The sequence below is a fragment of the Tyto alba genome, unplaced genomic scaffold (genome assembly GCF_018691265.1).
Source record: "Tyto alba isolate M040663 unplaced genomic scaffold, T.alba_DEE_v4.0 Super-Scaffold_49, whole genome shotgun sequence".
NCBI lineage: Eukaryota > Metazoa > Chordata > Aves > Strigiformes > Tytonidae > Tyto > Tyto alba.
Window position 1 is genome coordinate 1917592 of NW_024881325.1, and position 22173 is coordinate 1939764.

General features: G+C 39.5%; 1 protein-coding gene across 1 annotated transcript; it reads left to right on the plus strand.

Annotated features, from left to right (window-relative positions):
* The first annotated feature begins 1368 nt into the window (after positions 1-1368).
* Positions 1369-16242, plus strand: LOC104357164 (haloacid dehalogenase-like hydrolase domain-containing 5). The gene is made up of 8 exons (XM_042807006.1): positions 1369-3051; positions 5362-5571; positions 6629-6741; positions 8381-8474; positions 9686-9719; positions 10611-10785; positions 12893-13081; positions 13899-16242. Exons 1-8 carry the CDS (start codon positions 2929-2931, stop codon positions 14293-14295), a joined length of 1335 nt encoding a protein of 444 aa, XP_042662940.1. The 5' UTR covers positions 1369-2928; the 3' UTR covers positions 14296-16242.
* The last annotated feature ends 5931 nt before the right edge of the window (positions 16243-22173 follow it).

Here is a 22173-nt window from a genome sequence, read left to right on the forward strand (position 1 = left end):
TGTCTTGTTTCATTCTAGCTCAAATGATTGTATTGTTTCTCTAATTGTAGCTAAAGAATGGGATCGTAAACAGCCGTCCATGTAGGGGTTTGAAGCTCTGCATCCCCTGCTGCTCTTAGCTTGTGTATCCCGTGACAACAGGCAGATTACAGCAGGGCCTGTTCTGAGGCGTATGGTGACTAATGTCGTTACACCCGTCTAAATGAATGAAATCTTCAGTTGGACATCTGCAGCCATAGAGTAGAAGTGCTATCTAACGAATACAGTATTTAACAACCAAGTAACTATGTCTGAGACTACTTAAGAGTTTCAAGATGCTTTGAGTATTCAGCACTATCTATTGTAAATAATCCACTCCAGAACAATTAAAGCTCTAAATGAGAGGCAAGCTTTGCCTTACTTGATGTAAATGATAAAACAAAGAAAGCCTTGAAAAAAGTGGTAAGCATAGCTGCCAAATTAAAACCTTAAAAAGTTAAAAACCTCAAGTACTGATAGCAAGCAAACAACTAACATTACAAACACGTTATTCTCTCTTCCTGTTAGTAGCATAGCGTGCCCTCCTTTGTGATAAAGCAGCAAATGAGTATGTTTGACTTGTAATAATTTGTGTGCTCTGAGTTGCAAGCGTATCTCTAAAGTTGCTTTTAGTTTTTGCTGCTGCCCCTTGAGTGTTTTCTGTTCTTCAGTTCAGAGGAGGTCATGTGCTTTTATCCACATGCTTGGTTTGCCCTAGAAGACAACACTGTTTCCCCTGGCTGCCAAGAATTGAAAAATAGTCTCCTTTCATGTTGGATGTGCTTAACCAGTTTATGGTTTAGCAATACTGGATCAGACTGGTACATTTTGCCGATGTGAAGGTTAAAGGCTTTCTTTCCTGGTACTAAGCCACTAGTCAAGTCCCTGAAGCTGAGTAAGTTGGCAGGTAGTCTACTAAGCCTTTTATCATGTTTCAGGAGTTTTGGTCACCAAACCATAGTACGACCAGGGCAGAGGGGATGTGACAGCAAAAAACTGGAGCAACCAAATGGACTTGCTGAAAAGGTGTTTAGAGTTAAAGCTCTGTTGTGAACAGCCCCTTGGCAACCATGCTTCTGCTAGACTGTTTTTTGTGTTGTGTTGCTGTTTTTTGTTCAGTACAACAGTTTTTTCTTCTAGGGGTACAGTGTTTGGAAGAGGAATGCCTGTCTAGCTGTAGATTTGCTAAACTATATGCTGGAGGTAACCAAGCTAGATTTAGAGGGGGAAAAACCCAACTAGTTTTTCTGGCCTGATACAGTCCGGGCGTTTGATGGTACCGATGGTTGATCCCTCCTGTAACTATAGGAGTGAAGACATAGAAAACAGAAGACTGAAGACATATCAGGGACAGAGTGTTAATGACAGAAGGCATTAAAAAAGAATAAATTGAAAGAATGGGAGAAAATCGAGACAGGATAGTCATTGCATTCGTGTTCAAAGGAGTAGCTACCAGCCTTGAGTAAGACCAGTATAGTGAGATAAATAGAGAAGGTTTTAAGGCAGTGCTGATCACTGCTGACCAACACAGAAATGTATAAAAACGCAGTATGGAACTGTGCAATGCAAGCTGTGGCTGCTGTTTGAGCCTGCTGTACTAAATTGTTCTGTAGCTCTGAGTGCTAAGCATTTTAAAGCTGATTGCACTTTTTGGCTGCTTGTGAGCCAACAATGCAGAGTAATTATTTGCCAGCAGTGGCCTGTAGGAAAATGTCCATGTTCTGCTTGCTGTACAGGCTGTTAAATTGCTGGTGGGGTCAGGGCTGGGAAGCGTCTGTAGCCAAAGCCAGGAACCTTGTCTTGTAGTTTGTCCTAGAGAATGAAACGGTGCATAGGCTCCGCATTAACTCTTGCTTTCATTAACTTTTTTCAGTGTGCAGCTCTACTTAGACATGTGTATATTATCAGGCTTATAGCTCGTACCATCTGTATAATACCTCAGCCTCGAACATGTCAAGGTTATAAAATGTAATTTTATACACACTTACTTGAAACTTGTTCTCATGTCTGCCTCAGAGTTCTGTGCTGTGCATGATCCTGGCTTGAGCTCTGCGGGGTAACTTCCTTAATTGTTCTGTTCCCTGCATCAATTTTGGCTTGCTTTTGTGTTTTAGAAATGCATTCGATTACATTTCATTTAATGCCAACCATGTAAGTGGTGCAGATTGAAAGGCACCAGCTTTATTCTTTGTCTCAGTGAGTGCAGTGCCATCGCTGGAGGATCAGTTTCTCCCTGAAGCCTGAGAGATGTTGGTGAGGAGCATTTGTTGGCAGTACTAGGAAATAAGTGGATTTACCTAATCTGTATTAACCTATGAGCAAGATAAACAGAGATAGCTTTGCAGAGTATCCATTAACGATATTTTGTGCTTGTTTTCTCACTTTCAAGTCTTGTTGCTGGGAAATACCTTTGCAATCCCAGTCTAAGATACTGCAGTGTTTGTGTGTATACACGATACGCTTTTTTCCAAAAAGCATTAATTCCCGAAGAACCAGAAAGAAAGTCTGATTTGTTATTGAGGAAAACCGAAGTAATTTCCTCGGTAGAAATTCCGTGCAGCTCTCTTCCTTTGCTGCTGCTGTGGTACCACCTCCCGCTGCGTGTGAGGAGGGTCAGGCAGCAGAGCCGCCCGCTGGCTCCCGGCCTTGCAGCTCCAGGGTCTGTGCCGCAAGCCCCCTTGCGCTGCGGCTGCCGTCAGCGTGGCGAGGGGGGGGATGTCTGGTTCTCGCCCTCACGGCCCCCGGGTGGCGGTTGGCGCCGCGGGGTGCGCTCAGCTCCGCGCCCAGCGCCAGGCCCGGCTCGGCGCCTGAGGGCGGGGCCTGGGCCGGGCGGCGGGGCCTGCTGTCCCGGCGGGGGAGGCTGGGCGCTGCCGCCGTCCGTCCCCCCGGCTGCCCTCACCCGCGGGCGGGATGCGGCGGGCGCTGCCGCCGCTCCGCGCTCTCCTCGGGGCCGGCGCGGCGGGGCGGCCGCCCTGGCTGCCGGCGCTCAGCGGGCTCTGCGGCGCGCCCGCGGCTGAGGGGTGCGGCGGCGAGGTAAGCGGGGGGCGGCCGCGGGCCGGCGGTTGGGGCCCGGGAGCGGGCAGGACCGGGGGGGAAGTGCCGGCCGCTTCGAGGCATGCCGGGGCGACCCGGAGCCAAACCGGAACGGCCTCGGGCGGCGGCAGCGAAAGCCTCGGCGGGGCGCGGCGCCCGCGGGTGTGGCGGGGCGCGGCCGGGGGGGCTGAGGGGCTGCGGGGCGGGGGCCGCGCCCGGGGGCTCCCCCCGGCCCGTCTCTCCGCCGTCCCACCCGGGGCGTGGGAGGTGGTTCCCCGGGGGGTTGCTCGGCGGGGCCGGCGAGCCGCCCCTTTCCGCGGGCCGGCCTCCGCTCTGCGCGGGGTCCAGAGGGACAGCGGAGGCGATCCCGCGGCGGTGGCGCACGGGAGGGAGCGGGGGCTTCGTCCCGGCCCCTTCGCCGCTGCAGAGCTCTTCTGGAGCGAAGAGAGCGTTCCTTTTATGGCCAAAACGAAAAAAAAAAAAAAAAAAGCTGTTAATTTAATTGTTTCCCTGTTGGATATGGGCTGATTTCCTTTCTTCTTTTTTTATTCTCTGTATATTTAGCAAAATACACTTTTTCGGTTTTTGCTACAGTGCTGTTCACTGTAAAATTCATATTTGTAATCTACTTTATTTACAGATAGCAAAATTAATATGAAGAACTGCATTTATTACAAAACTCTTACAATAAAGTTTCAGTAGTTTCATATGCCAATTTACAAAGCATGAGAAGACTACTGTATGTTTATCACCAAGCCTGCGCTGTCATTTCTGTAGCAACTGGGTTATTGCTAATGTAGCATTCCTGCAACTTGCAGACAACTTGGAGACAATGGTTGCAGGGTTCTTTGTTTTTAAATAGAGGGCTGATGATTATGTAGGGGAAAAAGGAGCCGGCTTCAGGGGGAGTTCTTGCGTGTAAAACTAAACAAAAACCAACTTCCTCATTTAAATTAATGACAATGCAATGCAATTAAAGTGTTGACTATTAAATTGGGCTCTGTAAGGGAATGTATTCAAACTCATGGGTTTTCAAATGTCGTTTGTGTGCCACGGTTTTAGAAAAGGCAGCAGGGAGTCGGTGTGTCTGTAGCTACATCACCTTTCACACGGTGGCGGCGGCAGTGTCTATCTCTGTGCTGTACCCAGCTGCAGAAAAAATGTAGCAGATGAATAATTGATGAGGAACAAAGTGCTGCTTAGATAGGCAGAATGCCCTTCTCCCCGCACGGGAAGAACAGCGGGCTGGAGTGCTGTCAGTACGTGCCCTCAGCAGTGTGAATAGCAAAGGCTGGCCCACCTCCTCCAGCCAGAGTAATATCTGTGCCTGTTCTCCCCATCACGCTCAGTCTCAATGCTTAATCCCTCCTTTTTCATCAGACGATGAAAGAGGGGATCATAAATCCCAAGAGTCCTCAATTCCATTTTAGCCTTGGGAGGAAAAAAAGAAAAAAAATTAGATTATAGACCTTTTTTGTCCATCCTTTTCCAGCCTTATTCGGTAACAATTTCATTGCTCCACAGTCCTGTCTCTGCTCCTTGGGCTTAAGCTCATCGCTCTTACCCCCAGTTAGCCTCACTTGCCTTTTCCAGGCTCATGAAGTCCAGCTCTTCACTTCTTCAAAGGCAGGCAATGAGATATATTTTAGTAATTCAAACAGCATCTTTGTGTAAAGAGGTGCTAACTTTACCAGTAGGCATTAGTCTGCCATATATCTATAGTTAAGAATTGACTGAAGCAATGTATAAGGAGCACAACAGATACCTAGCTGAAGTTAAACCTTTTGTGGAACTGGAAGGTACAAGTGACAGCAGGAATGGATTTAGTATCTAAACATTTTGTAAGGGGAGAGCCAAGTACAATATTTGCATTCAAGACCTAGCTGCCGCTGAAAAATTTACTTTTGTTTATGTTGTTAGTATTCTGTGCACTGTAATTACCTGTGAAATAGAGTGGGGTTAAATCAGTCAAGAGTGTGACTCGCTGGCACAGCAGTATGCATTTTGTACCTCATTTTATCAGTTTAACTCAGTCTGTCCCCATCTTCTGAAATGTTCTGGAGCTACTCCTAAAGCAAGATGGAACTCATGAGGCTGTATGCACAAGAAGGGAGTTGTAGTGCTTCTTTTATCACAGTAGGTATTTTAGCATATGAATATGTCTGTAAGGCACATTAAAATGTGCAGAGTTAAAGATCAGTTCCTTCTCTGTAGAAGCATCTCTTTTCATTGGGCTTTAGCTATTGTAAGCTTTATCAAACGGGCATAGATAAGGGCATAACTAATGTACTCTTCAATTCTTTCTTACAGCTCAACGTGCTGCCATCCTTTGGTTTTCTATTTGACATTGATGGTGTACTGGTACGAGGAAAGACTCCAATTCCTGCTGCAAAAACAGCCTTTCAAAAGCTAGTGAATTCTCAGGGACAGTTTTTGGTGCCTGTAGTGTTTGTCACCAATGCAGGGAATTGCCTTCGCCAGAACAAAGCTGATCAGTTGTCTCATCTACTGGGAGTTCCGGTGAGTAGCGTAGCTTAAATCCTATTTATTTAGTTATTTAATTATGGTATTAAATGCTGCTCAGTTAATCAGTTTTGGTTTTCCCTTAAGTCCCGTGAAATGCTTTGCTTGGAGGTATTGTAAAAGCAAAAAATGCTGTCCAAAGCTAATGGTATTTCCATTGGTAAAGGTGCTGATGTTTCCAATAGTAAAGCTAGTGGTAATGGTACTTCTTTGCAATATTATTATTGTGGGAATAAATCTTGCCTTCTCATTCTGAATAAAAAAATGTATTTGCCAGTAATGTGGAACTGCTCTGGCAAGCTGAATGTCTTCTGTGATAATGTGCAAGACAGGAGCTTCTTGCCTCTTTTTGATACAAGTGGTAAGACTTTATTCCCCCCTGATTTGTGGGCGCTGCAGGCAGTAGGACTTCTCCATTGTTGGAGACTGGGTTTGAGCATAACTAAGATAAAGCCGCTAAAGACAGTTCTGCAGTGTTTTTTGTTTCAGTAAGGGCCAGCAGACATGGGCATATCTGTATCAGTAACATCCTCTGGGTCATGGGTAAAACGACATCTCAACTGGCTTTGTGTTTTTTAGATCTGTAAAGGTGATAAGTAGCAATGCATAATAGCAGCATCCTTCCAGGATAATAATTTTACTGTGCCTATTGAAGGAACGGGGATGTGTGAACTAAAAGAAGGTCTTCTGATACAATTAAATCAGTGCTGCAGTCTAGCAAAGGGAACTCAGGCAGTTCTGATTCTTCTTCCTGGTTTGTTTTCTAAATGAATTTGGTGGTCCTATGAAAACTAGGAGAGAAAACGTGGTGTTTATGTTGAACAGAGTAATTCTGGAAGCTGAAAGGGGCGTATATGATAATTTGTCAGTAATGTATTTTTTTCTGGCATATTATCAGTATGTCTTCTGTGAAACTTAGGAGAAAATGATAGGGTAGGGTTTTAGGTAGATAGGTATGATTATTTTGTAATTTATAGAATTTGTCATACCTGTTTATTAAATCTACGTATATCTGAAAAACAACAGAGACCTTTTGTTTTTAAATCCCAAACAGATTTCACAAGATCAAGTGATGATGTCGCACAGTCCTCTGCGGATGTTCAAACGTTATCATGAAAAATGTGTTCTTGTATCTGGACAAGGACCACTTCTTGATATTGCTCAAGAGTATCTTTTAAAAAAACCTAACTTGCTGTTTAAGTAGTTTCCTTAATCAAGTTCAGGGAGTCCTGTGGATCAAGCGAAGACCAAATATTTCAACACTACAAATCCAGTAATAAGCGATGGTAGTTCTTACCACGATATCAAATCTATGTTTTGAAAATGGCTGGTGTGTTGATACTTGCTTCACTTCGTTCTATTTATTTTTAATGGCAAAGGAAAAAAAGAGAAATAATTTTTTTTTTTTACTCATCTGTAAATGACACTTTAGCACAAAGGGTTTGCGTTCTCTTGGGGATGTGAGTGTGGTATTCTATCTGGTATTTATCACATCTGACTTTTAGCTCTGGCTCAAGATCCACTTAGAAGCATGTGGCCAAGCTATGTCACATTGTTTTTGTTACCAGCATCTAGAGTAGAACTAGACTTGATAATATTTTGCCACTTCTATACTGTGTGCCCAAAAGAACTTGAATTATGTTGATATAATGACAGTATCAGAGCTTCAAACTGTAATTTAATGACTTTAACTTTTGTGTAGTCTTCGCTCATGTTTCCAGTAACTCCCTTCTGCACTTCTTCCTTTATTGGGATTTTAAAGTTGTTATTAATCATAAGTTGTAAAAAATGTATATGCAACTTTTAAGTATAAGCTTTATTTCAAATACAAAGATGAGAAAAAGTTATCGAAAGAACATTTCAGTTAACTGTCAAAATTTGTTAGGCATGGCCAAGACAAAAGTATATTTCAAGACTGAATACAAAATATAAAACCCACATTTCTGTTAGATAGCATTTTCATACGGGATAATCCTATCTTAAAATAACTTTACAAATGGTCTCTGGTGTTAATTCCAATAAAAATCAGGTAGCTTAGTTTATTTAGCTGTATCTGTTATACGGCTCTTATTTTCATTTGCATTGTAAGAAGTTGCCTTAGTATTGAGAGTAACACCACAGCTGCTTTCTACATAAATGAGCAGTTTTAGTCTGATTACCACTTGTTAACTAAATTTAAATTAATGGCATATATCAACATGTCAGAGCACTACTGTGCAAATCAGAAGGTTAATTTTTTCCTTTTGGTCCGTTCCTTTTTTGATATGTTTTGGTATTTATCTCGACTACTTGTAGAGCATAATTAAACCTGATCGGTCAGTCCACCATTTTGCAGGCAGCTGAGCTTTACAGCATTGTTTACCTAGCGACATGTTTGCAACTATACTGGCCTGAGGAAAGCACAGTTTGTGGAGACAGTATTTTTTCCTCAACTAGCTCATATTTCTTTCCTGTAATAATTGCACAGTATTTTGTCTTGCTGCTAGATTAACTTCTTTTTGTGCTTGTGGAAAGCTGATCTTGGAATATTGCAGGTGTAGAGTGGCTTCTTTGCTTTTCATCTCATGTTTTGAGAAAGATTCATGTATAATTTCTGTCCTAAGATTTTAGACACACAGGTCTCCTATTTATAAATAATGGGAGACTCATCTTTTTATCTCACAGAAGAAGAGTCAGTCTTTGATATGTTGCTTTCTTTCCTAAATAATTTGCTTTACCAGATAAATGCATATGTTAAAATGGAATTACCGATTTTTAAAAACTTATAATATAAGCAGTTCTGTATCCTTAACTGATATTTTCCCAGCCTTGGTTTCTGTCAACCTATCACCATTGAAACATTGCGGGAGAAACACCCTTTGCTAGATGTAGTTGACCATGACAGAAGACCTAATGTTCTGGTGAGTGTATGTTTTTTGTTTTAAAATTCTTTGCTTGTTAGATGACATACTATAATAGGTGTCAATATTTAAACTACCGAGATAATGCTGTTCTTCTTACATAGTATTTTGACTTTGCTTTTCTGCTTTTTTATTTGTTTTATTACAGCATTTTCAAGAACAACTGCATAGACTTTTTTTCTGTCAGTGGTAATTCTTTAACGTAATCTTTGATTTTGTAACTTACTGTTGTGGGAAAAGTTATTATTTAGTATGGATACCTAATTGAAAATCTGTTTTGGAAAGATTATTAGCTCCCTCAGATGTGTGGAAGATAAAATAAGCTTTTTCGTTAGTTGTCTTGATATTGTTTCTAGGCTGTGACATTGCTTTGATTGTGAATTAATGCTTTGCAGGTAACTAATTTTTGTCCAGAGGAAGACTCCCTTTCTTGTTTATACCATTATTTAAACATGTTTACATGTAAATACATACAGACATACATACATAGTATGTACAGTGTGGTTTCAACTGAATTGTGCAGAATTTCAAAAAGAAGTGAACACATATACAGGAAATACATGCGTGTATTGTACATATTCAGGGTCAGTGGAGTTTTTCCACGTGAAGTCAAGAAATTCTTTGTGGCTCAGAGAATCCGTAACTTTGTTATATCACCTTTTGCCTTGCTTCTCAACTATGTGGATGTAGAAGTTCAAGAAATTAATGTATTTGTCACCATAGGGAGTAAGCAATGAAGTGCGAACTCTTATTTGTTTAGCAAATATGTTATGTGTTACACAATTTATTTTTCTTTCTTAGCAGTGTTAAAGAAATAAATTTCAAAAACTGTTTTTCAAATGTCTTGTTAATAATAGAGGCCTCTTACTTAAGTGGAAAAATAAACATCCATACTTTCATGCACAAGTAAATTAGACAACTGAAACTTCACAGCTTGCCGGAGGAAGTTAAATAGATGTAGGAGACAAGCAAATGTAGAACACGTTAATTGTCTGCTGTCCATTTGCCACGAGATTTCACTTCAGAATTGAAGTACAAGTTTCTAAGTAAACTGACGTCAGGTATTATTACACCAAAACAGAGAGTGCATTTTCTGTCAGTGTTGTTGAAGGCAACTATGGGAGCTATACTTGAATTTAACTGAATTTACTGTTAAAAATAGTAGTAGATGTTTAATCTTGTAGAAAACTTTCACCTTTTTCTTATTGCAGTACCCCTCTGCTGTGGAGCTTCCCAAGATTGAGGGTCAGTTGTCTTTATTTAACTTGCAACTATCCATTAATAGATTAAATATCTTTATTGTACTTTATAATTAGAATTTATTTTAAGATTGCTGAGCACTTCAGAAAGTTGGCCAAGACAATTCTCAAATTTCCTTGTTATTGATATTTGTCATTAATTTGGAATGTATCATGTGTGATAAAGCTGTTTTTTTAATGTGTGCAGTTTTCAACCATGTGGTTTTGAGGTTTCGGAATGTAGGTGAAGTCTGCTTTCCTTTTTGTCTTCCTTTAACAGGCTATTGTTGCCTTCCTTTCAAAAATGAGGAATAAACTGACGTGTTCAGAAATATCTGTCTTGTTCTTACATAAGTCAGGATGATCACTTCAGAGTTGTAGTGTGAGAAGCACACTGTATTCACTCTCATCTCACCTGAAGTACAGGAAAGTAGAAACTGGACTTCAGGACTTAAAAAAATCCATGTCATATTATTGCTGGAGACCGGAAAAATATCTAAAAACGACATTAAAATTTGGATTTAAGATGAACAAAATAACATCTCTGATGGATTATTTAAATACTGTATGTAAACAGAACGCACAAAGGTGTGGAAGACTTAGAAGTACAGTTTAGAAGTTAGTATTCTGTGGTGCTGTGGAAAAACTTAGCCAGTAAAAACCCCAAAATTCTTAAACCTGTAGATTTTGCAGTGGGGTCTTGTTACATCTGAGATTTTCTGTGAATGAATGGGTGTGTAATATATTAAAACCTGAAGTTTAAAGTTAATGTGACTATTTCATCAGTTCGTGATTAAATCAAATTACTTGTCAGTCTCTTCAAACCAAGTTTTAACATCAGAGGTTTGACTGCCTGTTAGCTGATTCCATAACTGTTTTGTATTTCTTGTTCTCATAGCTGTTGTTTTGTTTGGGGAGCCAGTCAGATGGGAAACCAACCTCCAGTTGATAATAGATGTTTTGCTGACAAGTGGCTATCCTGGAAATCCATATCACCATGAAAATCACCCTCACATTCCTGTACTTGCTTGTAATATGGATCTGATGTGGGTAGCTGAAGCACAGTCTCCAAGGTAAGTGCAATTATAACACATGTGTATGTTGTGATATACTTGGGGTTTCCTCATTTTTTCAGTAAAATTCAGTCTTACACAAAATGCTTGCTATAGCTTCACAGTAGGTCCCAGCTTCGAATAAAACATCTCTAAAGCAATGCACTTCCAGCAGATGCTGCCTTATTATTGTCTACATTATTGCATTCAGGAAATCACTTAAGATAAAAACTGCTTTTAAGCTCTAAACCTTTTTGTTTCCCCACTCCCAGAAGAAACTTTTTGTTTCTCTCACTTCCCCAAAATACTCCCAGGGTGTTTTTGGTGATTTTGCCTAAGGGTCTCAGAGTCTCAGTTCAAAAGGAAAAACGAAAAAAAATATCAAGGCCACAGTTTCATTTCATGAGGTCCTTCTTTGGTATTTCTCTTTTCTACCCTGTAGTTTCTGCTAGGGTAAAGACTTGACCCTGCTAGGTGAAAGCAGTGAATGGTTTTGAGCAGAGGACAGTATAGTGAGCTCTTTAAGGAACATGAGAAACAAGAAGTAGAAAGCACAGAACAATATGGCATGATTTCCAATAGTGGTTTTGTTTGAATTTGTTTTCAATAAAGGTCGTTCTTTAATAGTTTTCCTCTCCCTTCCCCTCAGTCAATTTGAACAGAAACTGAAATAGAAATTGTTGTTGTGACTTGATTGATGCCTTGATCTTCAGTCAAAGATCGTCAGTAATCCTTACTTGGATACAAAGACCGTCTCTAATAAGCATGTTGGCAAAATACACATGTGATGGTTTCAGGCTAGAGTAAGGCAGCCAATATATCTGCCGTGAATAAGATGCATAGTTTCAGTTGTGTCCTTTGGGAAAGATACAGTATAAAGTTAGTTTTTTCCTTTGAGTTTAACAGTATGACCAGGTTGCATCTGTCAGTGCTGTTACATTCAATACTGGAGTATAATGTCATGACTAGGTTGTTTTAAGTGCTTGCTAATAATTACTGGAAATAATTTTCTGCTTATTTATTGATATTCCATAATACCAAGCAAGAAACAAGATGGAAAAAGGGAGTGAAATGTTAATTCAGAATTCTGAAAAATTAAATCTCTACCGTGTTTGAAAGTACTACAGCTGCTTTCCTCTTTGTAGCTTTTTTCCTTGAAAGACTATTTTGATTTCTAGGCCACTAGACTCTTCATGTCTTTATTAGTGCGCTACTCTTCACTGGCTTCTGGTGCTCATTATATTGTTGTTCTGGGGTTTTTTAGGCTGTAGATACCTGGTTTGAGCAGATATCCTAATCTATGTGCATTAGAAGTTACCTCCCTGCTCTTCCTAAGTAGTATGTGTAATTTATTGTATGTAGAATTGTTGTATAGCAACTTTTTATTCTTCTTAGGGTAATTCGATATTCGATAGGTATTAGTTCATCTCTAATCCCACACCCTGACCTCAGTAATGAAGTAAAGCTGCTTTTTTTCACCGTAAGATTACATCTTCTAAATTACTGATTTACGGGCTTGGTTGATGACCATCATCACTGTGTGCACCTTGATCAAAATAACTGAGTTATCAAAAGCATGCCATAAATTTATAGCTTGTTCTTTGATCCTCCTTTGCATCTATTTTTTAGAGAAACCCATGAAGTTTTTTTGTTTCCATATTACAAGTGGGTTTTGGTATACTCTTGTGTTTAAGGAGAGATCAGTTTTCCTTCTGTCCGATTCTAACTTTCGTTTTCCTTTCTCTTCTTTGTAAATTTAGCTGATTCTTATAGGTCACTGCAGAAAGTAGATTACTGGATAGGCATTATTTCAAGAAGCATCACTTTTGTAACTAGGGTATCTGTTTAAATGCAAGGAACACTAACATGAACCATCGCTACATTTTCAAAATAGACAAGTCTGTTGTGCTGTCCCAATGATGTGTTTTTATTGTGGTGTTTATTGTTCAGCTAATCAGCACTTAATTTTCAGTGAAAGAGCTGTGGAAATGTTGCATGCAAACTGAGGGAAATTTGATAGTTACAGGATATGATCTATTCTTGAAAGGTCATGAAATAGAAAAGGCTTTTTAAATTTTCTTTTTCTTTTGTACTTAATATAATTTGATTTGTCTTTTCAACTGTGTAGGTTTGGGCATGGAACATTCATGGTTTGCTTGGAAAACATTTACAAGAAGATCACTGGCAAAGATCTGAAATATGAGGCCTTAATGGGCAAACCTAGTAGACTGACCTACCAGTATGCGGAATACCTCATCAGGGCTCAGGCAGCAGAGAGGCAATGGAAGCAACCCATTCAAACTCTTTATGCTGTCGGGTAAGATACCGTAAATCTAACGAGTACAGCAGGAAATTACTTGCAACATAAATACCAGCAAAGAAAAATACACAACTCTTACTAGTTTGTTTCTCATACCATTGGGACCACCTAACACTCTTGGTGCGCTGGTGTGCTTTTTGTAATGTTTTCGAGCCTCACTGTTTCTAATCTTGAAAATTAATAATACTTTGTTCTTTCTATGTGAAATTTCTGTAGAAGCACAAAAAGTGGTTTATATGCAGCTAAGATTTCTCTCGATTTTATTTTATTTTTATTTCTGTAATAGACTGTGTAAATCTAACAAAAAGGATTTGCATGGGCATTTGATGTTATACCAGTAAACCTAATAAAACAACACGCTTTTAGTAAATGCTAGTTATGAGAGAATGTAGAGCTAGAATTTATTTGTGAGGTCATTAAGCTTGGTCATATGCTACTCTGTGTGCTGTCACTTCATAGAATCCTTTTCATAGAAAGAGATGAAGCTGTGTTGTATTAAAGACTGTTCCAGAATCTCCGAGATGCTGGGAAATGTCATAAGCTCGTTCATGGACTGCATGGTTTCCCCTCCCACTGCTCCAATCTGCAATTTCAATAGGGAGAGTTATTCACTTTTATCATACGTCATGCTTAATGAAACTGGTGTAATAAAATAGCTATAGGATTGGATCTCTTCCCATCTTCATACTTCCACATAAAGTTATGTAAAGTAAAAAATAAACTGTTCAATCGAAACCATAAAAATGTCTTTCATACATTGAAATTTGACAACTAAAACTGCACTGCTGACTAAACTTTCTTCTTATATTTCCAGAGATAATCTCATGACTGATGTCTATGGTGCTAACCTTTACAATCGCTATCTTGAAGAGAACTCCAGGAAAGGGTCAAAATCACGGATTCAGGCCAAAGTTGCTGGTGGCAGAGGATCTGCCGCTGTCTCTCAGGATGATGAAATAGGCAATAGTTGGGAGAATGAATTGGCATCTGCAGCTGCTGCCCAGTGTAGGTCTGTTCTGGTTTGTACTGGGGTTTACAACCCTCACACCGAGGTACCCCTGGATACCACGGAGAGAGTAACTGAAGCAGTGTTCCATGGCCACAGGGATTTTAGGTTTGATCCTGGTTTAGTAGAACCGGATCATATTGTACCAGATGTTGATGCTGCTGTAGACCTGGTCTTCCAGCTGGAGAACTTTGCACCTAATTGAGATGACATGATTTCTTAAGGACTACTCAGTGCTGTGCTTTTCTTCTCCTCAAACAAACAGTGCTTTAAAATCATGCCACAAACTGCTGCCTTCTAAGATTTTCACCTTTTAAATTAATACAATCTTACATTAAGTATAAATATTATTAGTATACTTTGGTATATTTAATATACTTATTCTAAGTATATTAAATATCAATAATGCTTTTTAAAGTACTTTGAAATATGTAATTTCTTGCTTTAGTTGCCCTTTATTGTCCTTCTATTCATAATATTAGATATTTTAATAGCAATTTTTTATAGTAGCTTATGCATGTTGCTGGTACTTAAATTCCCACATGCCAGTACCTTCTTTTGTTTGCTGGAAGAGTTAGCTTCTATGTATTGGGAATCTTGAGGCTATCAGATTGTGATGCTGGGATCATTCACACAATTACAGATTGGCTGGTACAGAGCACAGCATGTGTTACTGCTTGGTATTCTGCAAGTAATGTGTGCTCTTTCAAACCAGAGCGAAGTTCAGGTCTGTTGTGCTACTTTGTACTTGCTCACCTATAACCCTGCAGCCTTTCCTTTTATCTGTTTTCCCATGTGTCTGGAGCTGCTATTGCTTTCCTCTCTGTAACATGTAAAGCCTTAATATAATTGTCCATGTAAGATGGAGAAGGCTGACTTGTAACACCATTTCTGGAACTCTGACTAAGCTGAACACAGTCATGTGAGGAAAGTGGCTTACACTGTGTGTCCTCTGTGGCATAAGACCTGGCCTTTTTGTCTTTGCCTTTTTATCTGCACTCTTTTGAGGAATGTAAAAATCTTAGAAAGCTTTATCAATTATGTTTCAGGTGTTTCTGTCAGTTTGACTTTTCTACTGAATGAGTGACTACTGTTTGGGCAAAAAGTGCCTAGTAATTTACTTGAAGCTTCACACCACTGTGGTAATTAACTGGCCTTTAGTGTAATATATTTCATCTTGTGTCAGTGTTATATGTTGCTTGGTTCCTGGATTTTATAGCTGTTCTTTTTTTTTTTTTTTTTTTTAAAAAAGGGGTAATTTATTTTGTTATTTTTGTAAAATACTTTTAAATGTTTTCATCCAAAAGATGCCTTTGAAAATATCCTTGTGTTAATTTGTTATACAAATACCACAGTACATGGTGTACTTGTGACAAAAGCTTGGAAAACATAAGCCAGTTAAGTGTGTTTTAAAAACAGTCAACTCACACAGAAGTATCACTTAACATCACCCATGGTCAGTTCAGGTATTTATGGTTGGTTGGTTGGTCTTTCAAATTAGAAACTGTACAAACAAAAATCTGTTGGTCTTCAGTTTTCTCAAGTTCTTGCAGAACTAGCAGAATGCTAGCTTAAAAGCATTGATAGACAGTTGGTATCATAAAGTGAAATGGCTTCCTGGCCAGCTCTTCACTAATTATTATCCTGATATCAAATACAGAAACTCATGTCATGAAGAGAACATTGCTGCTATGAAATTAGGTTTTTTTGTTGTGCTTTCTCCATTTGCAAACCACTGTAACCCCCCTCTTTGCTATCACAATTGTTGATTCCTTCACTCATAATGTTTCATAAGCAGCTTTCAACATATCTTGCTGGATCCAGTTTAAGGACACTGCTCTAAACAGTATATTTCCTGTTTCTTCACTGGGAAGGTATTACAGCAGCACATTCTTGCCTTTTTTTATTCGAACAATAAACAGATATATCCCTATTTCTTTAGCACTTTTCTGTAATACTTCAACTATTTGCGAAGTATGCCAAATCTTTCTCTGAGTGAAGATTGTAGTTTTGTAAAATGTCGGGGTGACTTGAAGTTGCATTGTTTCAATACTGAAGCATGTTGCAGAGCTCTTTAACTATTACCGGAAGTGGTTTCAGGTTGTCAGTGAAGCAAGGAATAAAAATGTGAAAGCTGATGAAGAACAGAAAATGTTTGGTTTGTTTCTTCTTTTTACCCCAGAATATGCATGAACACTTCAAAAGGTTCATGAAGGAACTGTGTATATACTTTTTAAACTTCATCCCTCATGGAAACATTAACTTACAGTGCATGTGTAGGAAAAATACTGTTTGGCTGCTAATCAGGCTGCTACTGTGTTTTAACTGAAAGGAAGGCAGGTTTCTAGTCTGTGTCCCTCTCAGACCATTTAGGCGGTGCCTGTGTTGCTGGGGGGTGAATGTTGCCTGACGAGTCCATTTGATCTCTCTTTAATGTGAGTCTTCGTATGAATGTATGACTGAGTCCCTGTAGTGGACTAGGGTGCCACTGGATTTGGAACTGTATCAGCACAAACCCAAAAATAGGCAGTTGTTGCCACAGGCAGTGGACAAAGATGGTTAATATATATGGGCATTACTGTAAAACACAAAAGAGAAATGTTAGTGTAGTAGAGATTTGTATACCAGTGAGCTAGGCAAATGTTTTGGTGACAAATCATGAAAAATAAATTTTTAAGGAAGGATTTGGAGGAGTATAGTGAGTTACTGCTGAGGATGTTTACTGGGAGCTCTTGCCAGACATGTAGGACTTAACAGCATCCACTTTCAAGATGTTCCCACAACTTCATTGCAGTGCTGGGCTAGGTAGGGTGGAATTGGACTGTGTGTTTCCTAATTAGTGCTGCAACCACACAGCCTAGATCTAGCTCTAGAGACCGAAAGTGAGCTGCTTCCTCAGTGACGTGTGACAATGGTGATGTTCACTAACCACTTACACCACAGTTATAATTTTGAAATATTACTGGTGTTAGTAGTATAACAGACTCCTCATATTTTGCAAAATGAGTAGAAAAGCATGTGTGCTCTTCCCTCAGTGAGTCCCACTCCAGTTTACATTTCTACATAAATTTCTAGTGAAAATATTTGTGCTAAGGTGCTACTATGTGGTTTATTCCACCTGCTTTACTCAATACTGAACTCCAGCAAAAGACTTGTCATCTTCATCTTTTTGTTGATGTAACCCCTCAAAAAGCAGACATTGTTCATTATATTATTTTAATGTCTTGCAAATGAATGTGCTACGCTGACAGACTTCTAAGTCTTTGAATTTTGTGTCTCCTATTCACTCAGGAAGTGGTACAGAGTATTTTTTTTAAAAGAAGTGTCATAAAACATTGCATCAGAGTTACCACTAATTTCTAACATTTCCTGCTATGGTACTTTTAAGTGAAATTTTGTGATTCTTTGCTAGTAACAGGCTGAGATGTGGAAATCCTTAGAAGAAATCTCAATCTATTACTGGAAATGTGCTCTTTTTCAGAGCTCTTAAGAAAAACTGAGTTTAGTAAAATGTTCTTTCCAATTATTCAGCTAAAACTGAGATGAAGGAATATTACATTAGGTAAGAAAAAGACTAAGACCCTGTCTTAACTTTTGCTCTCCTTTCCTTGAATGTCCTCTTACCTGGATTTTCATTTACCTTCTTTAATGTGTTTTCAGCTTTGACATTTACCTCTTTGCAACAGACAATATTTACCACATGGTGTATTTCGTGTATTTCAGTCATAACATAGGTAAGTATTGGATGATACAATACTTCTTTCAAGTTTAAAATGTACTGCTGAACCACCTAAGTGACCAGTGTGTGCAGAAGTAGACCACTGAAATCACTTATAAAAATACTTCTGAGGATCGTGCTGAAGTTTCTTGTAAGTAGAACTTGCCCTTTGTTTGTGTGGTAGTGTTTTTATTCTTGATACCTTCGGGTCTATTTAAAAAAAAAAAAAAACACTCAAAACCAACCCTTCAGAAATATATCCTGTAGTTATTTTTACTAATACAAAATTGACAATATTTTAAACTCCAGTCATGTATTGTCTTCAGTGTCATGTTTTTCTTTAGAAGCACCTTTTAATTAAAGTTAGAGGAATGTACGAGACATATTTTAAGAAAAACAAATTTTCAGACATCTCCTCTTCAATAATTAAAAAAAAAAACCACTTGGCATTTAAAATTAAATTTATTATGTAAAAACTTGAATATTCTTAAATGTAATGAAAGGAATAATCTAGTCTGTAATACATCCTACATTTATAAAATCAGTCTACTACACCCATTTTTTCAAATTGCAGATTTTTTAAGTAAAAGATCATATCCATGCAGCTTGTCTTAAAGATGTGAGTAATTCACAATGATCTGTACCAGTTTTTTGTAGTAGTTTACTTAATTTCCATAAGAGGTTTGATGACTTTTTTCCTGGGACAACCCTCCTTATGTTGCTATGTCTTCTGTTCTTCAGCAACACAAATGTGATGATATGGTGTGATATGGTGTAATTGGATCATATATAGAAAAATTAAAAGTATTTCAGGGATGGGAGGAGATGAAATGCAGCCTCTGCAATGTGGTGGAACGGGCAGACGACTATCGGTAAGAATACTGAAAAAGATCCTCTAAAGAGAATGTTTTCACTAAGCTTGAAAGATGTTCTTGCTGGCTGTCAGTGTAGTATTGAAACCTGGTACACAATTTTGAGGCCTCTGTTAGAGTGCATCAGGCTTCATCCCGTGGGAATCCAGCTGATCTGCTGGGGGGCTGCTCTGCAGAGCAATGGAGTGATCAGAAGCTTCCCATCAGAAGACACCTTCATCCAGCTAAAACAGTAATGCAGATGTACCCATACAATACCACACACTTTGGCAGAGCTGATGTATTTAAGTCCAGGATCTATTAAGTTCTGGAAGAATACAGAAGAACGTACATGGGGTTTAGGCTAGGCTTTGGTGGGTGCAAAAATGTCTGCTTTCACTCCTGGCCTGGGTTTGCTTCTCCACTATCACCTGTAGTTTTTGAAGGGAATTATTTGTCATTTTGGTGAATTAACCCATTATTTTGGCAGAAGACAGTGAAATGCTTTAAGTAGAAGATAGCTCTAATTAATCCCCAAATTAATGTCTGGTTCTCTGAGAAGATACCTCTTAAAAAGCTTCAAAAATTTAGGTGTCCAGCCCATATCCCGCGAGTGTGAACATGTTATGTATATTTATGTTCTCACATAAACTACTTCAAAGCAGCACGTGTCTTTCAATAGCCTCAGCAGCATGAGTACAGGTCACAAGCATTTCTCAAAGGTATTTATTTCAGCAAAGTCTTGGTGCAATCCATGTCCAGGTGGGAGCTTGTTTCACCCCTGGGAAATGGCCCCAGCCCATGCAGCGCTACTGCACTGGACTCAATAACTCTGTTGGTGGGAGATTGGAGAATCCCTCGTCTTAAACAGACGAGTGTGGGGCATCTCAGTAGGAACTGAATTTGGGAAGTGGGGAGATAGACGCCTCCTCTGATGGAGACTGCGGTGGTTTTGCTGTGGGAGTCTCCAGGTGTAGAGGGCGCTGGCGGGCACTGCTCTCCGCCATCTTGGCTTTACCTCAGCCTGGCTGCCTGCGGCGGAGGCGCGGCGCTGGGCGGGGGAGGGGAGGAGCTCGGAGCGTGCCGACTCTGTCTCCTTTTGGTTTTACTTTTTCACTCTTGGTTTGTTTTGTTTTTTCCCCCTCCTTTCTTTTTCCATATCATAGAAGTAGTAAAATGAAAAACCATTGTCCCTATGCAGTTCTCCAAGGCTCAGGGTATTTCAAGTTCTCTAATTCTGCGGACTGAATTCCAGCTTGATAAGTGGTAATATGGGCTTGGCAGACCCTCAAAAAGCCAGAACGTTTAAAAAATAGCAGGTGAGAGTGTACATTTGTAATTTTAGCTTCCTGTCATTCGCACCCTTTCTTGGTTTCAATCAAGTGCGAAGCACTTGGTAATTTTTTCCTGTCAGCCACTGAGAAATTGCGCCCCAGGAGTTTGAGAGATGAGCTCAGAGTTTGGTGCTCTTGAAACCTCCCCCAACTGCTGGGAAAGATATGCTTACCCCCCAGTTCTGCTGTAGAAAGTTTCAAATGAATCGGAAATACGCGGTTTTAGTAAGAGCTGTTTTATGTTTAGGGTTTGTGTGCTTTATAAAACTGACAATTGCTGGGGCTTTTTTCAGCAAGAAAATAATCAACTGTGGCATGGAAGTGACACAGTAAAGGTTGTTTCCGTAAATTGTAGAAAGGATGCACAAGTGAAAGGCCCTGGAGCATCTGGGTTTTGTTCTGTCAGTGGATGGATGGACTCGCAGAGGGATGGGTGTTGTACCATGGCTATGCTTTCTCAGCTCTGGATTTTCAGAACTTCGGTGTCAACTCTTTGTCAGCTTTTTCTTGTTCAAAAAGTGTTTCTAGGTGATGGATGGAATGGAGGAATACTAACAAAATTATTCACAGAAACACTGTGCTAAACTTTGACTTGTCCAGTGTAAATTACTTTGGTTCCCAACAGCTAGGACTGAATCTCAATTGAGTCAATGAAATGTTTGGAGTGCAGCTCCAAGCACAATATCTACATGTAGTGGCACCAAGACATTCACCTTTGTAATGATAGGTTTGTAAGTTTGTATGAAGGGCAAATACATTTGAAATTAATGTACATGTATATATTGCTTTAAAATACACTACTTGCACAGGCAGCTGAAAGGATGTGAACTAGCGCAGACCTCTGGTTGAGTTAGCTTTCTGCATAACCTGTCTTCTGTGTGCTGGATAAAAGCAAGAATGCCATGTTGTTATGTCAAGTGCAGTGTAGCTATTTTGTCCCCCAACCTAGTCTCACCAGGGATTAAAGGAAGATCGAAATAGTGACATGAATAACTCTACACGCAGAAGGCAGTTGCTGAAAGAGGTAGAAAACTCTTTCCTTCAGTGTCATAGGCAAGAATCCAGGTATACAGGAGCTTCTTTAAAACTCAGTGGTGTGTTTGTATCTTCTGTAACTTGAACAGAAATGGGTACTAACAGCCTTTACTGTATGGTATCACTGCTTATCTTACACAGTCTATATTCAATTTTTTTGCCTATACAAGGATGAATTCTTAGATGATGAAATATATCCAGTTTTCAACGTCGACTGAAACAGCTTGCATGTTGAAAGTTTCAGAAGAGTGTTTTTGTGGTCACTCCTGTGAATAAAATGAATCAGTACATATTCAAAATAGCACAGATGGGTTTACTTTGTGTAATTAAGACCATGTGAGACTCAGCTAGTCTTAATTAAAAGCTCTCCTCCTAGAGTTTTGTTGGTCTTGCATGCCAAGCTCAGAATCCAGTATCAGAATCTAAGGTCATGCTAAATGTGTCTTAAAGTTTAACACACAGCAAGGTTTACCGCTGATTTATCTACTGACCTCTTTTCTGAAGCAGAAGCAGCACATATTGTATGGCTAAGCATATTTATCAGAATAAGAAATGGATTTTCAATAGGACATGGGTCTCATGTCTTGCTTTATGCAAGCATATCTGTGAACATGCTTCTTGCCAGTTTAACAGCAAAGTTCTTGACCATAGATGGGGAGAAAAAATTTTCAGTGACTTTAAGACTATAAAAAAATAAGGGCATTTTTTTCAGGTGCAAGCTACATAACAATGGCCAGTTTACCTCACTAACAAGAAAAGAAAAATGGTTGTGATGTGTGTAGATCTCCTGTATCCAAACTATTCCACATTCCTAGAGAATTCAAGGAAGAGTTCCTAGAAATGCAACTAAGAAGTCTTTTTAAAGTTATTATGCTCACTTATAGTAAGCCAACTAAACAGTTGTTATGGCTGTCTTCCACAGTAAATTCAAGTTACTGAAAGAGACCTGTTAACAATACATATTTTAATTTGCCATGCACACTTACAAATGATCAGGCAGCAGAGATCAGAGCAGGAGTTTGGGTTTTTTCAGTGTGTGTTTTTTTTTTCCTTCCTCATAACTTTTTATGACTGGCTTAGCCTGTTCACCTTTTCAAGGGTGCACAAGGGTGTCCTGGGGAGATTCTGCTCACCCACCTTGCTGC